Source organism: Megalopta genalis, chromosome 2 (assembly GCF_051020955.1).
Source record: "Megalopta genalis isolate 19385.01 chromosome 2, iyMegGena1_principal, whole genome shotgun sequence".
NCBI lineage: Eukaryota > Metazoa > Arthropoda > Insecta > Hymenoptera > Halictidae > Megalopta > Megalopta genalis.
The window spans coordinates 12,473,764-12,489,249 of record NC_135014.1 but is presented as its reverse complement, the minus strand read 5'-3'; the positions used below and the strand labels follow the sequence as shown (position 1 = coordinate 12,489,249).

Sequence of the window (15,486 nt, the reverse complement as noted above, 5' to 3'; positions counted from 1 at the left end):
GGAATAGGCTTGCTTTGAGGCTAGCATCCTGCGATTGTAACGAGGAAATTCGGTTAGTCGGAGAATTGCATTTATCAGAGAATTCAATTAGTCAGAGAATTGAATTTGTCGAAGCATTGAATTTATCAGAGAATTGAATTTATCAGAGAATTGAACTTGTCAAGAGAACTTGTCAGAATTGAATTTGTCAAAGAATTTAATTAGTCAGAGACTTGAAGTTGTCAAAGTATTAAATTTGTCAGAGAATAGAATTGATCAGAGAATTGAAATAGTTGACGAATTAAATTTGTCAGAGAATTGAACCTGTCAGAGAATTATATTTGTCAAAGAATTGAATTTGTCAGAGAATTCAATTTGCCAAACAATTGAATTTATCAGAGAATTGAATTAGTCGAAGAATGATATTTGTCAGACAATTGAATTTGTGAGAGAATTAAATTGATCAGAGAATTGAATCTGTCAGATCATGAAATTTGTCAGAGAATTGAATCGCGCGAAATCTTGTCACTTTCGAACGTGGCTAAGATTATTCTCGATATTTGATTAATACTTCGAGACAGTCTATATTAGGTGTTGTCTTATCAGAATAATTACATAAAACTGCATTTTCGCAGACAAAAGAAGCCAAGACTCGGCGTAGCTTGTTTCCCCGGTCGTTTCGCAGGTCGGAGGGCGAACATGATTTTTCAAATTCCGCGCAAAGATTTACGGTCCAGTCGGAATAGGAAACGAATCAACGCGCGTCCGCGAATTCTTCGGCTGACAAAACCGTTTCCCGCTGCGTCGCGACGAAACGAATTTAATCTGTGTCCCCGGTAATTGTCTCGCCTTGCCCGGATTTTACAGCTTTTCCCGATTGGAAGAAATTCTCTGCCTTAAATGAAATTTCAACCCGTGCCGACGGCGACCCGGCGGCAGACAATTTATCTGCATATCTGCCTTTATCTGGCAAAACGGTCCTCATAAACTGCCGCGAAAAGGCGCCTTACTCGACGAAAGTCGAAAACTTACGATCTCCCCGCCGAAGAGGCTGAATTCGTTCGATGAAAATTCAGAGTTAATTAATTTTCTGTCAAGTTTAATTCTCTGACAGATTTAATTATCTGACAAATTTCATTCTTCGACTAATTCTATTCTCTGAAAAATTCAATTCTCTGACTAATTAAATTCGTTGACAAATTCAATTCTCTGACTAATTAAATTCGTTGACAAATTCAATTCTCTGACTAATTAAATTCGTTGACAAATTCAATTCTCTGACTAATTCAATTCGTTGACAAATTCAATTCTCTGACAAGTGCAATACTCTGATAAATTCAATGCTTTGACAAATTGAATTCTGTGACAAGTAAAATTCATTGACTCATTAAATCCTCTGACAAATTGAAATCTCTGATAAATGCAATTCTCTGACAAATTCAATTCTCTGACAACTTTACTTCTACGACTAATTCAATTCTCTGATCCTGTAAGTTACACTTGAGCTTCTTAATCGACAAGTGTCCCTTCGATCACTAACTTATCATTTTCGTTACCACTTTATTTACCGTTTTATTTACCACTTAAAATTTGTATACTCACGTTAACATAAATAAACTATTCTTTCGCTCTTTCTTACAACGAACCCTGCAATCTGTGCGGAACTTTTCGCGCAGTATTAATAACGCAAACGTCCAATTTTCGGAACACTGAGAAACGACGGGGCTCGCGCCATTTGTCACCAAAGAGGCTCGTTTGCGTCCGTCGTTCCCTGGAAAGTTACATCCGCGCGACTCGTTCGTTAGAAAGTCAATTACGCGTCCGACCGTGGAAGGGGTTGATTGCGTTGTTTAAAACGTCGCGGTTGCGTAACGCGCGCTACTAGGGAAGCTAAACTGAATCTCGTTGTTTTCTAATCGGCGCGATCGTTCACGGGCCGGCTGGAGCAAGGTCGAAGGTTTAGAGGCACAATAACACGGTCTCGTTAACGCGGAGCATCCCTCCCGCCCCTCTGCCGCGATCCTCGCCACGTGCTCCCGTTTCTACGACGTTACATTAAGCAGATTGCGCCCTCGGTTTTCCTGTCCGCGGAACGCGGCGGCACGCGAGATTGTAGCTCGTCGAGGGTCCGTCTATTTGTCCCGTGCCAGATCCAGTTCCAGCTTCAGCTCCAGTTTCCGTTCAAGGTGACGGATGCTGCCAGGTGAAATCCGTCGACGTCGCGACGTTCGTTAATCGCGATAAAGGAGAGTGGCCGCCGAATGCGGCGCGATACACGATGCACCGCGCGACGCGTCCCCGCCTCTTAAAACGCGGCTACTTTCTTTTTTTCAAACTGCGCTAAACGACTTGAACTTCTTTTCTTCTTTTTTTTTAGAACGATGGAGCGACTGATAAATTCTATTCTCTGACCGATTTCATTATCTGACAGAGTCAGTTCTCTGATCAATTTAATTCTCTCATAAATTCGATTGTTTGACAAATTTAATTCTTCGACTAATTAAATTCTCTGATAAATTCAGTTGTCTGGCAAATTGAATTCTCTGACAAATTTGATTCTACGACTAATTCAATTCTCTGATTAGTTCTATTCTCTGACACATTTAATACCTTGACTAATTCAATTCTCTGACTAATTCAATTCGTTGACAAATTCAATTCTCTGTATAATGACTAAAGTGCTCTTCTTTTTAGTTTTGATATTTCTTGGAACGACGGAAAGGAAATAAAATAGCTCTCGTCTTTTTTAACTCGTTCATCCGAGTCTGTAAAAACAAGATTGAAAAACTGTGATCGAAATCGGAAAGATTTCAAAAGGCTGCAGATTTTTTTAGAGTTTTCGACCACACGCGTGAAAAATCGCGACAAAACTGCGACTTTTGCGATCTTCGATTTGTTGTAACGCAAAATTTGTTGTAAACTCGACGTACGATATGCGAATAAGTTACCGGGATCAACGAAAGGCATTTTTTAAACTTCCGTCTTACTTTTTTCTGTCCATCCAAGTGACGGAAAAATGTAAAAAGAATCATTTCTGTCGTTGTCCAGTAGACTAAACCCTCTATCATCTAAAAAAAGAAGAAGAAATCAAACGATTTGCTGCAATTTGAAAAAAGCGATCGCGTTTTGAAAGATGTACGAACACTTTCGCGTTCGGCCGCTGTACCCGTCTGAAAGGCGTTGCGCCCCGGCGAAATAGAGCCGCCGTTTTTGTCGCCGCGTAGCCGACGCCTCGTTATCCCCGAGCGATGTTTATTTAAAAAGTAGTCGGTTAATGCGACCGTAAAATCGTTAATGCACCATCGAGAACGCCGCGTCGGCTCCGCCGAGAATATATGCTGCCACGCGTTTCTATAACGCCGTGAATTTCTAGAGGCGATAGGTTCCGCGATGAAATTAGGGGCTCTCGCGAAAAAGCGCATAAAGCGGCGGGACATTTTAGGACGCGTAAAACCGTTACGCGGGACTCGAGAGACGCTTCGGCGGCTGTGAAGAGCCCTGTCGGTTCCGCTGAAAAGTTTTAGAGCTCGCTGAAATACGGGATTACAGACGCCGAACAGCTCGCGCGGACAATTTAACGACGCGTTGTAAGGGCGCGGACGGACTTCGGGGATGATGGATTCCGATACACGGACGAAGGGTGTTCTGGAAAAAAATTCTGGGGATGCTGGGCGACTGGATTAGACGCCCCGAAGGGATCTCGAGGCGAGAAAAATGTTCCTAGAACTTGTATAAATGTTGTACGGGGTTGTAAGGCAGTGTTGGCAAAGGGTTGGTTAAAGATTGTTATTACCAGACTGCGGATTTTTGTGCAGAATAAAAATTCTTTCTATTATTTACGAGATTTTAAACCTAGATAGACATTTACAGTAATTGTCCGGAGATCGGAATTGAAACCGGCAGATCTGGGAATACTAAGTCACGATTCTTCGAGCCGCGCGACTCGTTCTTATAGAAATTACTTTATAGAAACTTTTTTATTCCTAACCTTCTTGCCACGATTCGAAGGCAATTCGGTGGCCATATGACCCGATTAGCATCCATTAGCATCGACGTAGCAATAAATTACATGGGCGTAGGACTAGCACAGGGAGATTCACAGCAACCCGAAATTCGGAATTTCCGAGAGAAATTACTGTATTTCCTTTTTTAAAGAAGTGAAGAAAAAAGTTAACGGTGGTACAATAGTACAGTAAATTCTCCCCAATTCTGCTTCAATTTTGCTTTGTAAACAAAAATGGACAGTTTGGGAAGAGCAGAGATTATTATGGTTGCCGATTGTCAACAATTATAAAAACGAAGTGCGAGGCTCGAGTAATGGTATCTCATCTTCCCAAATTGTCCATTTTTGTTTACAAGCTGGAAAAATAATTAGGGAGAATTTACTGTATTTTTAAATTGCTTAAAAAATATTCTGCTACCTTGCATTTCAACAACCGGCTTTTGTCATGAATGCATAAAATCCGCGGTTCGGTTATCACGAAGTTGCGAATCTTTGTGTATAAAAATAAAATATTTATAAACTAGCGATTAAATTTAATAAAATTATTTCGCTCGATCACGAGTAAGCTAAAAAATGTGTCAATTTTAGTAGAAAGAAATCTACAAAATCTCGGGACAAACGCAACGTTTTCAAGGCCTGTAAAAATCTTACGCAGCATCGTAAAACACTTAATAATAATCGTTAACAAGTCAACGATTATTATTGCTATAGACTGTAGATGTTCCTAACAAATAAAAATGTCTAGACTGTTCTTAGCCGAGTCAACTACAATTCCACGTAGAATTTTCTCCGGCGCCGTAGCAAATTCAAAAATGGGTTAATCACAGCGGAAACAAGTGCATGCAATCCGTGTTCTGGCTGTCAGCGTCAGCGCCAACTAGACAATGGTTCTCACCTTCTGTTGCAGATGAAGAGGAGCCAGGATGACGCCTTGAGTCGTCGGAACAACGACGGCGACTGATTATGACGCGCGTCCGCACGCGCCGCGATCTCTCTCGTCTCCTCCTGCCATTCTCACCCTTCAAGACCCTTCATCTTTCTCGCAGCCTGACTCTCATCCTCCTCGGCCTGGCCTGCGCTCGCAGCGTGCTGCCCTGCAACGAAACCACGAAGTCCCGGAGCGAGGACACGGTCGGCCCTCGTCTAGGCAACGTCACCGACGAACAAGATCTCCAAAGTGGCCCTGAAGACGCCGAGGACTGGACGCAGCTAGATCGAAACGAGGATCGGAACTCCGACGCGGCGGACCAGCCGAAAGTCGAGCAGATCCTGTACAGAGCGGATCAGCGGCTGCAAATATCTGACGAAAGTTCCGTCGCAGTTTCAACGGCTGGCGAGCATCTCGAGAACTCTGTAGGGTACTCGCGGCTGATCGAGATCACCGTCGGGACTTCGGGGAGCCGTTACGAGACCCTCGGCCGCCACGAAAGGCGAAAGTCCCGGCGGGATGGGATCCGCGCTTCGACTTGGCCCGGCGTAGATCTCGGCGATTACATCGAGCCGAGGGCGAAGAGGAACTTCCGGAACGGTAAATTAGGCGCCAAAGGCGCGAAGTCGGAGCTCGAAGAAGCGGATCCCGATTGCGAGGACTGCGAGGACGAGGAGTCGGCGAGCACCGAGCCCGACAAAGTGACCGGCAGTCCCGAGCCGAGCGAGAACAATCGAACCGGAGATGCCGTCGGCTCGACGGAGGTCGACGGCGAGCTTCCAGCACCGGCGAGCAACGGTAGCAACGAGGAGCCGTTCACGGGGTTCGAGGGTTCCCAGAAGTTCCCCATAAAAGTGACCTACAAGCCCGCGGTGATCCCTCAAGTGGAGAAGTTCGACAGAAGACACTTCGGCCCGCCGAAGATGGACGACACCGAGACCACCCTGGCTGTGTTCCCGACCACCTTGTCCCCGGATCTGCCGAAGAGTCCCGGGAAGGACGTGCTCCATCGGCACAGGAAGGTCGACGAGGTCACGGAAGAGGAGCGGCGGCAGGAGATCGTCGACGCGGTCGAGAACGCGAACGACACGGACGATCTTTGGCTTCCCGGCGCCTCTTCCGGTCGCAGATCCTCCAACATAGCTGCGGGGAAACCCGCCGCGGAGGAGAAACGGGCTACCACAATGCTCCCTGCGTCGACCGCCGGGGGTGAGAAGGCCAGCGGCGGCACCCTGCCGGCGACGGAATCGACCGAGAAGATAAACGTGACCATCCTCGGCTTGTTCGAGATGACGCGGGGATTGGAGCCCAGGCCAGAAGGACCCAGCGAGCTGCAGGCAGCCAGGATGGCCGTCGAGCATGTCAATGAGATGAACATGCTGTCCAGGTTCAGGCTGAGGCTCGTCCACAACGACACCAAGGTGAGACTCGATCGATCCGGTGCTCGCGTCGTGTAGCCTGGTCAGGGTAATCCGAGGAATTGCCGACGGGTCGACCGCGGGTTTCGTGCATCCCGGAGAAAATTGGTAACGCGACACACGAAACAGTGCTCGCGGATTATTTCGAGGTAATTGAAAGTACAGTCGACGGCAGAATTAAAGCGTCCCGTGGTTTTGTTTTCGAGGAGTCTTCGATTTTCCCGAGCTTATTTTTGGTTTCCCGTTTTCTTAGTGACCGCGGCCTGCGACCGAAAAATCTGAGATAATTTTATAATGCCAGGCTCGATGTTCGAAATTGGCTAGATTTTTGTCGAAATTTTAGAAGGCTGCTGAAGGGTGCAAATTGGCGGAGAAGGGCGCGATCTAATTCATCCTCGTGGTTTATCTTTAGTTATTGTCAGCGGCACACTCGTCATTTAAAGTGCCGCAGCTTAGCGAGGAAAAATCGCGGCTACTTTATTCTGCACTCAAATTAAAGAGGAATGTCCGAGCTTTACGATGATCTGATTGGCATGCTCGAAAAAAATTTGTCCAAGTCCGTAGAGGGCGTTGAACTTCGCACTTTTGACACAATTTGCACTTTTTCTTGTGAACATGCCCTCGGATGTTACGATACTATAGTCATAGAGTTAACCGATATTAGAGATTAGACTACGCTGCCGTAAAGGAGAGATTTCAAGCTTCAATTTAGAGTAAAGCTCATGACTCTACGACGGCTTTCAACGGAGTTACAGCTGCGCGAACGTCGACAATCTGTTCGGCCGAAACTCGGCTATGCTTTAATTTCGTCCGCGAAGAGAAAACATTTCTATACGGCAAGCGTCTCGGAACGGGAACTATTTTAATACAGAAAACATTGATCATCCGCGAGCTGGCAAACCGAAGCCGCGCCGCGTCCACCGCGTAATTAGCAATTATCCCGCGGGCCGTATGGCGTCCGCGCGGGTATTAAAATCCGTTCCGTAGTAAGATCCTCCGTTGTCCGCGGTCGAAATAAAATCTCATTTGCGGGCCGTACAAGGAAAGCATTTTAGCCGGAGGTAGCGCTCTTCTGGTCGCGATCGGGAGGGTGCGGGGGGAGGATCGTCGCCGCGTTCGAGGCGCATGCAAATTTTCGGGAACGCATTAGCGGCCGAGGATCGTTGATAGGACGCGCGTCGTCCCTCGCGAGGCGGCGGGGCTGTTTTTTTCCGAGCGCGGAGAGTCTTCGGTGGAAATCCGTCGGGCGTAGGATTGGTTAGATTACGAATGGCCTACGGCCGTTCTCCGCTCCGGATCCCATTTCCAGCCGGGCACTCCGCTACGTGAGAAGCACGCAGACTCCGGGCACACGGCCAACAATAGACGGGCTTGGAGCGGGGCTCACGCACTCGGCCGAGTTCCCGAAAGACACGTAAAGGCCACGTGACGCGCTCCGGGGGCCCTCCCCCTCCCCCTCCCGTCTAATGAGACTCGTCCGGGAAAAACCGGGGCGAGAAACGGCCCCCAATCCGGCAAACAATCGGCAACACCGCCGAAAGTTTGCCAGCCGGTGCGTATCCCAGAATCCCATTTTCGAAAAGAATGTTCGGCGCGGCGAGAGAGACGAGCCTCCCTAATTAACCGGTCTCTTCTCCTGCCATGTAACCGTCGTCGGAGAACCAAAGAGAGAGAGAGAGAGAGAGAGAGAGAGAGAGAGAGTCACGATTCTCCTACTTGTTGAATTAACTCCCCCGCCGCGGAACGCCGCGCTGCTCCGGGAGACGCGCGACGATCATTAATTCTGCCTCGGGTTTCGCATCGCGGCCCGCTTCATCCATTATGCCCGAGGAACAGCTGTTTTCGAACACCTGTACTAACCCGGAATGACGAGTCCGGTGGCCCCGGGCTCTGATTGCCGCGTGACAGCTTCCCGACGCTTAGGCGTGCCCGGGGGCGGAGCCTGCAGGGCTTTCCGCTGGACTGCGGATAATCGGAGATGCAGATATTTGGGCTGACGTGTGTTCGGTTCGATTTGCGTTGCGTTCGATTTCGTTGCATGTTGACAGGCGAGTCTAATTGCTGACCGATGGCCTGGCATCGTTGATTAGAGGCGTCGGAATGGGTGGGCGGAGCTGGCTCAATCACAGCTGATCAAGTTCTGCTTAATGTCTCTATAAAATAGCTGTCTCCGCGCCATTGTATACTTTCATCGCGGTCTTTGCAATGTGCTCTTTCGTATGAGCAAATGTGGGCGCGGCTAGTGTGGGCGTAGATAGTGTAGGCGTGGCTATTGTGGGCGTAGATATTGTGGGCGTAGATAACAAGAGCGTTCTTACGTCGCGTGGGCGTTCCTGTATTCTGAGGACGTTTGTATATCACCTCACGCCTGTTTCGTCACCACCGTAATCATTTTAACATTAAAAATGATAAAACCACACGTTAAAATTGAAACTCGTTGTTCCGATCGAAATAGATTACGTCGAAGACGTTTTAAGACAGAGAAAGGTGACGAGTAAATGCTTTCGAGTCTCCAGTCCCGCCTTCTACGTTGCCATTTCCTTTTCATTGGCTGAACCAGTCACGCCCACAAGTCAAATGGGCGGGGCCAGCGCGCGTCAGGGCGTGGTTACGCCTGCTCGAAGTTTGAATATAGCGCGTCGATGCATCGATTCACCTCGTCCGTCGATCTCCAGACAGAGACTGTCACGCATTCGATGCAGGCCGACGATTCAACGAGAACGCGAATTAAGGGGCTGCCACCCCCAACTTGTTGAGTTAATACGATCTCCCGGTTTTTCCGGCGTTCCTCCCGCGAGCCAGCCGGCCGCACAATGCGGGATACATTCCTCCCGAAGGAGTGGAACACGGTTTTTCCGCGGACAATGCCGGCTGCACGCGTTCGCCGAGTTCTCCGTCGTTCTTTTTCGGCTGTTTCTTTTTGCGGGCCGGGTCGGGCCGGTCCGTTGTTTGCCTCCTCCCTGGGAACAGGCGTTCCCAAACAACGGCCGGTGTTATTTTTAATTCGGCAACGGGACGCCGGAGAGACGGAAATGATCGGCGAGAGCCAACAAATTTTTGTTCTCCCCCCCTCCCCCCGCCGTTGCTTCCTTTCCTCTTCGCTCCCCTTTGTCCGCGTTTCCGCGCGCGTGCCCGTATTTTTTTCCACCGTTATTTCGCCGAGCCTGTTCATGTTCGGCCCGTTGTTTCGGGCACGGCACAAAGGGCTAATGCACGCCGAAAGTAAGAATTCGCGAGCGGCCGAGCGCGCTCGGCTGTTCCGATCAAACATTCGACGAGCGATTTAATTGCTCCCGGTGGAGTTGCATGTTTTCGAGCGCGCCGGCGGCCCTCGTTACACGGTTATCGACAGCGCGTTGACGTGGAATTCAAGGAGCGGCAGTTGACACGAACTAAGAGGAAAAACAGAGCTCGCCGGCGCGCCGGCGGGTTCGAGCGTGGCTCGTGCCGGAGACAACGCCGGAGAGAGCCCGCGCAGCTCGAGACCGCGGCCGTCCTAATTCCGCGCGCGGTCCCGTAATTCGGGGCTTGTTGAAAAACTCCATTCGAAAATTACATCAATAGCCACCCTCGACCCTTCGTTACCACGCGGATCATCCAGTTACCGCCGGTTCCAACGAATCGGGAAAACCGGGCGCATCGGAGAAAAGTTGCGAACACCGAACCGCTAAAAAATGCGAGCGTTTGTCGCGGATTAATTATAAGCGAAAATTATGCCTCGTTCTACGTGTTCTTATATGTTGCATACACAGTGTGCATGTTGTGTAAAAGCTGCACGTTCTGCGACTTTTACAGCGGACACAGGTCGAAATTAATTTTCGTCTCTCGATCGATCGCGTCATGCTGCAGTGGTTTTCTTTTTTATTAGCAGAATAACTATCAGGCCGCGCATCTTTGTGCAAAATAATAATTGTCAAAGTTGATCGTACCAAACGCGAATAATAATTTTAGATAAATAATTCGAATAAATGGAGAATAACGTAAGAACGTTCGTAAATTTTTCTAACGTCTTCGCAGTTTTATATTCGACCTGTTCATTTTAGCCATAAATGCATGAAATTCGCAGTCTGATCATTATAGAGACAGAAAGAAGGTTTTACACCGTTAACGATAAACGAAAAGCTAACAAAATACCATATTTATATATTACTATATTACCATATTTAATATATTATTATATATTTATATTATTATGATATATATATATTATATTTATATTATTATTGTATATATATAATATTTATATTATTATTATATATATTATATTATTATATATTCCTATAATTCCAATATAGAAATATACAAACATAACGTTTCGTCAAGCTTTCGTTCGAACGTCATCAAAAATGTAAAAATTACTTTCAATCTATAATTATTCACACCGTCATACTATAATAATTCATACTGCAATTATAGCCACACCTGTCTTCATTGTCCAATAGATCGACCTCGAAGATCCCCGAGGTCTGACCATTGCAGTCCGAATCTCCTTGTCGCGTTCGCTCAATTCGCTCGAAAAACAAAGCTTCGCGCAAGGAAAACGATTCCACGGTTTTTCCGTTCGCCTTTTCACCGTCGATCAACCATGCCTGACGTGCGGCATGCGAACGAATCGACGGCGGGCTGTCCGCTGGCCAGCAATTTAACGTTCATTCGATATTTATTCTGATTCGCGCGATGCGGCGCGGCGCGTCGCCGGTCCCCGCCCTAGGACCAGCTGCAAATGAGGTTTGAAACAAGCGTAATTTACGAATCTACGCAAAGCTAATTTAGAAGTGAAATTTCGACCCATATAGCGGAGCCGGACCCAGCGCGACCCCGGCCGCCGCACGGCTTTCAGAGGCGACAGCTCTCGCAAAAATATTCCGTGCGCGGCGGAGCAAGTCGACGCTCGGAACGCTTGCGAGTTCGAGGAATCCGGTGACACATGTTCCAGTGTGCATGCATAGGTAATACGTCCTGGCCGAGGCTACCCGAGAAGGTGTCGCGGAAAGGACGGCTGTCGAAGAACTGTCGCGAACCGACGCCCACTCCTCGCTGTTTGCGTTCTCGCGGTGCACCGAAAGAGATCGGAGCTCTCGAATAACGAGAACGTCCTGACGCTGTAGCGATACCCAGAAAGCCTGGCCAAAATGCAAGACGTTGGATTTCATTGATCATTTCTGTGAAAAGATTTTATTCATTTATTTTTTATTTTTATTTATTTTTATTTATTTTTATTTATCTAATAGATAATGAAAATAAATAAGATAATAATAATAGATAATCTATTATTTATCTATTATTTTTTAGTTTTATTTATTTTTATTTATCTATTATTTATCTATTATTCTTTAGTTTTATTTTGTCGGACAATGCGATGTTTCGTTACGAGAATATTACGAAAATAGACCGTCGAATATAACAGAGGCTCTACCGTAATTAAAAATGTGCCTCTCAATCATCATGGACAGACGGCTCGGTAATGATTTTACATCAACTCCGAGCGCAATTGTTATTTAAATGGTTTCCGATAGTTTCAATTATATCGCTTATAATTGGGCCAAACAAAGCGACAGAATTGTTCGCATCATGTAGCAATAAATATAGTACGGGTTCCGTGCATTTGATTAATATTACGCACAAAATCGCAAACACGTGTAAGCGAATGTTACACGATTCTCGACTTATCCAAATTATTCAAGCGAACGATTTATTTTTACTTCATTCCTGTTTCTTAATAGCAATCTTCCATGATTGCTATTTCGCGTAAACGTCCGTGAGACAGAAAGCGAGAGAGAGAGAGAGAGAGAGAGAGAGCAAGAGAGCAAGAGAGCGCTAGGAGAGCAAGAGAGAGCAAGAGAGCAAGAAAGCGAGAGAGTAAGAGAGGGCGAAAAAGAGAGCGCGAGGGAGAGCAGAAGAGCGCTTTTGAGAGCAAGAGAGTGAGCAAGAGAGAGCGAGAGAGAGTGCGAGTGCAAGAGAGCACGAGAAGAGCGAGAGAGAGCGAGAGAGCAAGAGAGCGAGAGAGCAAGAGAGCGAGAGAGCAAGAGAGCGAGAGAGAGCGCGAGAGCAAAAGAGCGAGAGAGTAAGAGAGCAAGAGAGCAAGAGAGCGCGAGAAAGAGAGCAAGAGAGAGAAAGAGAGAGAGATCGCGCGAAAAAGAGAGAGAGCGCGCGAGAGAGAGAATCGGCGACGGAGGAGCGTCCCGCGGGCTCGCAGATTAAAGTAGGAAAGCGCGTCCCTTTTGAAAAGTGGGTTACCCTGAAAAGCGCGTCGCTACCAGCGACGGTCCAATTAAACCGGCGGATGCAAAAAAGACGGGGAGAGCCGGCCGTTAAAAGGTTCGTTTCGGACCGGTCCCGGACCCAATGGCGATAATCTTCTGATATCGGTGGAACGCCAAAGGCTTCCACCGCGAAACCTTCTTCTATACACTCGAAATCGAAACGTTCGAACAGATTGGAATGCAGGGCCCGGCGGAAACCATTTTCCGCCGTTTATTCCGGCAAGGCGAGACAGAGCCGCGGTTTCGTTCTTCCCGCGGCCAAGTTTTCAACCGGCCAACCGGGAACGTGACTCGCATAGCAATCGCGAATTGATTACTGGCGGCGTTAAGCGCGGTATAACCTACTCCGTACTTCGCTCATTCATTTCCCGGTTTTTCTGCGAGGGAAAACGAAGGCTTGGGCCACGCGTTGCCACACGTTTTTCATCGTCCCTGGTCCTACCATACTCGTGACGGAGGAAAAATGTACTTAGGACGTGGGAAATGGCGAATTCAAGGGGTGGCAATTCAAGGGGGCGCGCGTCGACCATTTTCCCCGATGCAAATTCTCTCTGGTCGGCGCTGATAATTTATCGAGATTCGACGCTGTTGATCATTTTTACAGGATATTTTTACTTGTCGATGACGATTGATCGAGGAGTAGTAATTTGAAGACAATGTCGCAAAATTGAAAGGTAGTTTACGGAAACTGTTTATCTAATTTTTTGATTCGCTGACTTGTTTGATTAAATGTGACATGTTTGTCTGATAATTTATGTTTTACATTGATATGTGATATCAATGTGATTGCATTAATTTTCATTTATTTAAACATGTCTGCGAATTAGGTCATGGCTATTTCGAGGTTATGTCAGGGTTAAGTCAAAGCTCAGGTCAGGCAATAAACTTTATTTCAAGCAGCATAAAGTACGTTACGATTTGTGTATATGCTAAATATAATTATTTAGACATTTCAAGCAATTTTTACGTTGCTAAATCTGCTTTCATTCAATAAACTGCTAAAAAATTGGAACGGGGGACGAGTAAATGTTCAATTCTATAAAAAAATTATACAATTATACTTAAAGAAACATCGATGACCATGAAAACGAAAAAAATAACCTTAGAAAAAAATTTTGTTTACAATACGATGGTTTTTCCAAACCATTGAAATAGCATAGACAAATTTTTTTGTACCCTCGCAATTAGAGGAGATACTTAGGTGGCCTTATTTAGATGGACCACCCTGTATATAAAAGCGACTAAAAATCGAGAAAAAGCAGGAATCTTCTTAGGTTCGAGAAAATGTCCAGCGTTTTAATGCAATTTTTATCTTCGGGTGCAAAGGGTTAACACATCCTACACATAGTTTCGAATAAATACGAAACAGTGAGTTTTTTGAATTTTGTCCACATTTTTTAGGCCGCATTGTGCGACGACTCGCGCGGCGCATAAAGCGTCGAATTTACGAGAGACAATCAGAGTCCCGTGGGCCCGGACCGTTTTTGCCGAGGCACGCATCGCTCGCGCAACTTCAGCGATTACGCCGCCGGCGATCTTTACGAGCCATTGCTCCGTGGAACGGCTGGATTCCGGCGGACTCGAACGAATCGTCTTGCTCGGTAATCCGCGTCGTATGCCCGGTAATTAGAAAACGGTTCGAGAGTTATCGATTCGAGTGACCGTTCGCGAGAGCGAACCGAACGGCGAATCGATGGGCGCGATGGGGCCGATTTGCGAATCGACAAAAGCGCTCTTTCGATCCGGCGAATCCGGGAGCGATTACAGGGAACGGTGCCCCCTGTACTCTCCGCGTTCCTCGAGCTTGGCATTCGAGCTAAACTGCTTTCCAGTCGATCTGGCCATTCATTTCCAAGCTGTAATCGAAAGACGGTGGAAACGGTGCTTCGAAAAATTCGACGGCGAAGTCGTCGTTCCAGAGGCTGTCGAATTAGGGTAACGGTGCGCCCCGTTCGCAGGCTTAAAAGCCTAACGAGCCGGCTCGATTGCTCTGTCCGATAAATTTGTACTTCCACGCGTTCGCTATTTTCAGTTCCTTGTAATTAGACCGCGCGGATTTGATGCGTTTACGACGGAGGTGCGTAGGTCGAACACCGATTTCGAGAAACGTTCGAGAAATCGAAGGGCGTCGTTACGTTAATTTCAATCTACAGTAATGTCTCTCTAATTGACGCTCAGATTGTGCAGAAAAATGGACAATTTGGGGAGAAGAGACACGATTATTCGAGCACTGGGGTTCGTTTTTATAGTTACGAATTGTCAACAACTATAAAAACGAGCTACAAAGCTCGAATAATCGTGTCTCCTCTCCCCAAATTGTCCATTTTTCTGCACAATTTTAGCGTCAGTTAGGGAGACGTTACTGTATTGCGATTATTAACAGAGATAAAGCGTTTCATTCTGCCATTGTATTTTCTACAATCAACGTAGATTAACGTTCATTTCGCACAAAGATCCGCTGTATACGTATAATAATTCGGAGGAAAAAAGAGAATTAAAGAGATTGGTAAAATTGCGTCCATTGTTCGCAAAAGTCAAGAGACCGGAGATATAAAAAGAACAGTGCCTTGTTTTTTTAAATTTCGCTATGTTTGAGGTTATGGAGGTCGACCGTGCATCTGTAAATTTAAAGAAAAACGAGACGGACTAAATAAATAAATGACGCTCGTGCAGCGTGCGACCAACTGAAATAAAAATTCGTCATCTTAGTAGATGTTAGGTCCATTCCAGAGATACCATTGTAAAGTATTCGCTGTCCAGGTTTTTGAGGTCACGTGGCACGTGAAACTCGAATGCTTAATTGTTTATTTCGCGGCGGGTCGTTCGAAGGATATCGTTTCAGAGGAATTTTGACGATTTATTTGAAAAGGGCTCCGGAAAGCGGATAAGCCGTTC

At 46.6% G+C, this 15,486-nt stretch overlaps 1 protein-coding gene across 4 annotated transcripts in view; it reads left to right on the top strand.

Moving 5' to 3' along the window:
* GABA-B-R3 (gamma-aminobutyric acid type B receptor subunit 3) overlaps positions 1-15,486 on the top strand; it is a 93,842-nt gene that overhangs the window by 17,506 nt on the left and 60,850 nt on the right. For 3 of the 4 annotated variants that reach the window (XM_076518487.1, XM_076518485.1, XM_076518488.1), the window contains exon 2: positions 4,890-6,331. In XM_076518487.1, the coding sequence (XP_076374602.1) occupies positions 4,946-6,331 (1,386 nt within the window). In that variant the 5' untranslated portion in view covers positions 4,890-4,945. Of the gene's footprint in view, positions 1-2,084; positions 2,183-4,889; positions 6,332-15,486 lie in introns of those variants that run through there. The other variant, XM_076518486.1, reaches the window with a different exon arrangement.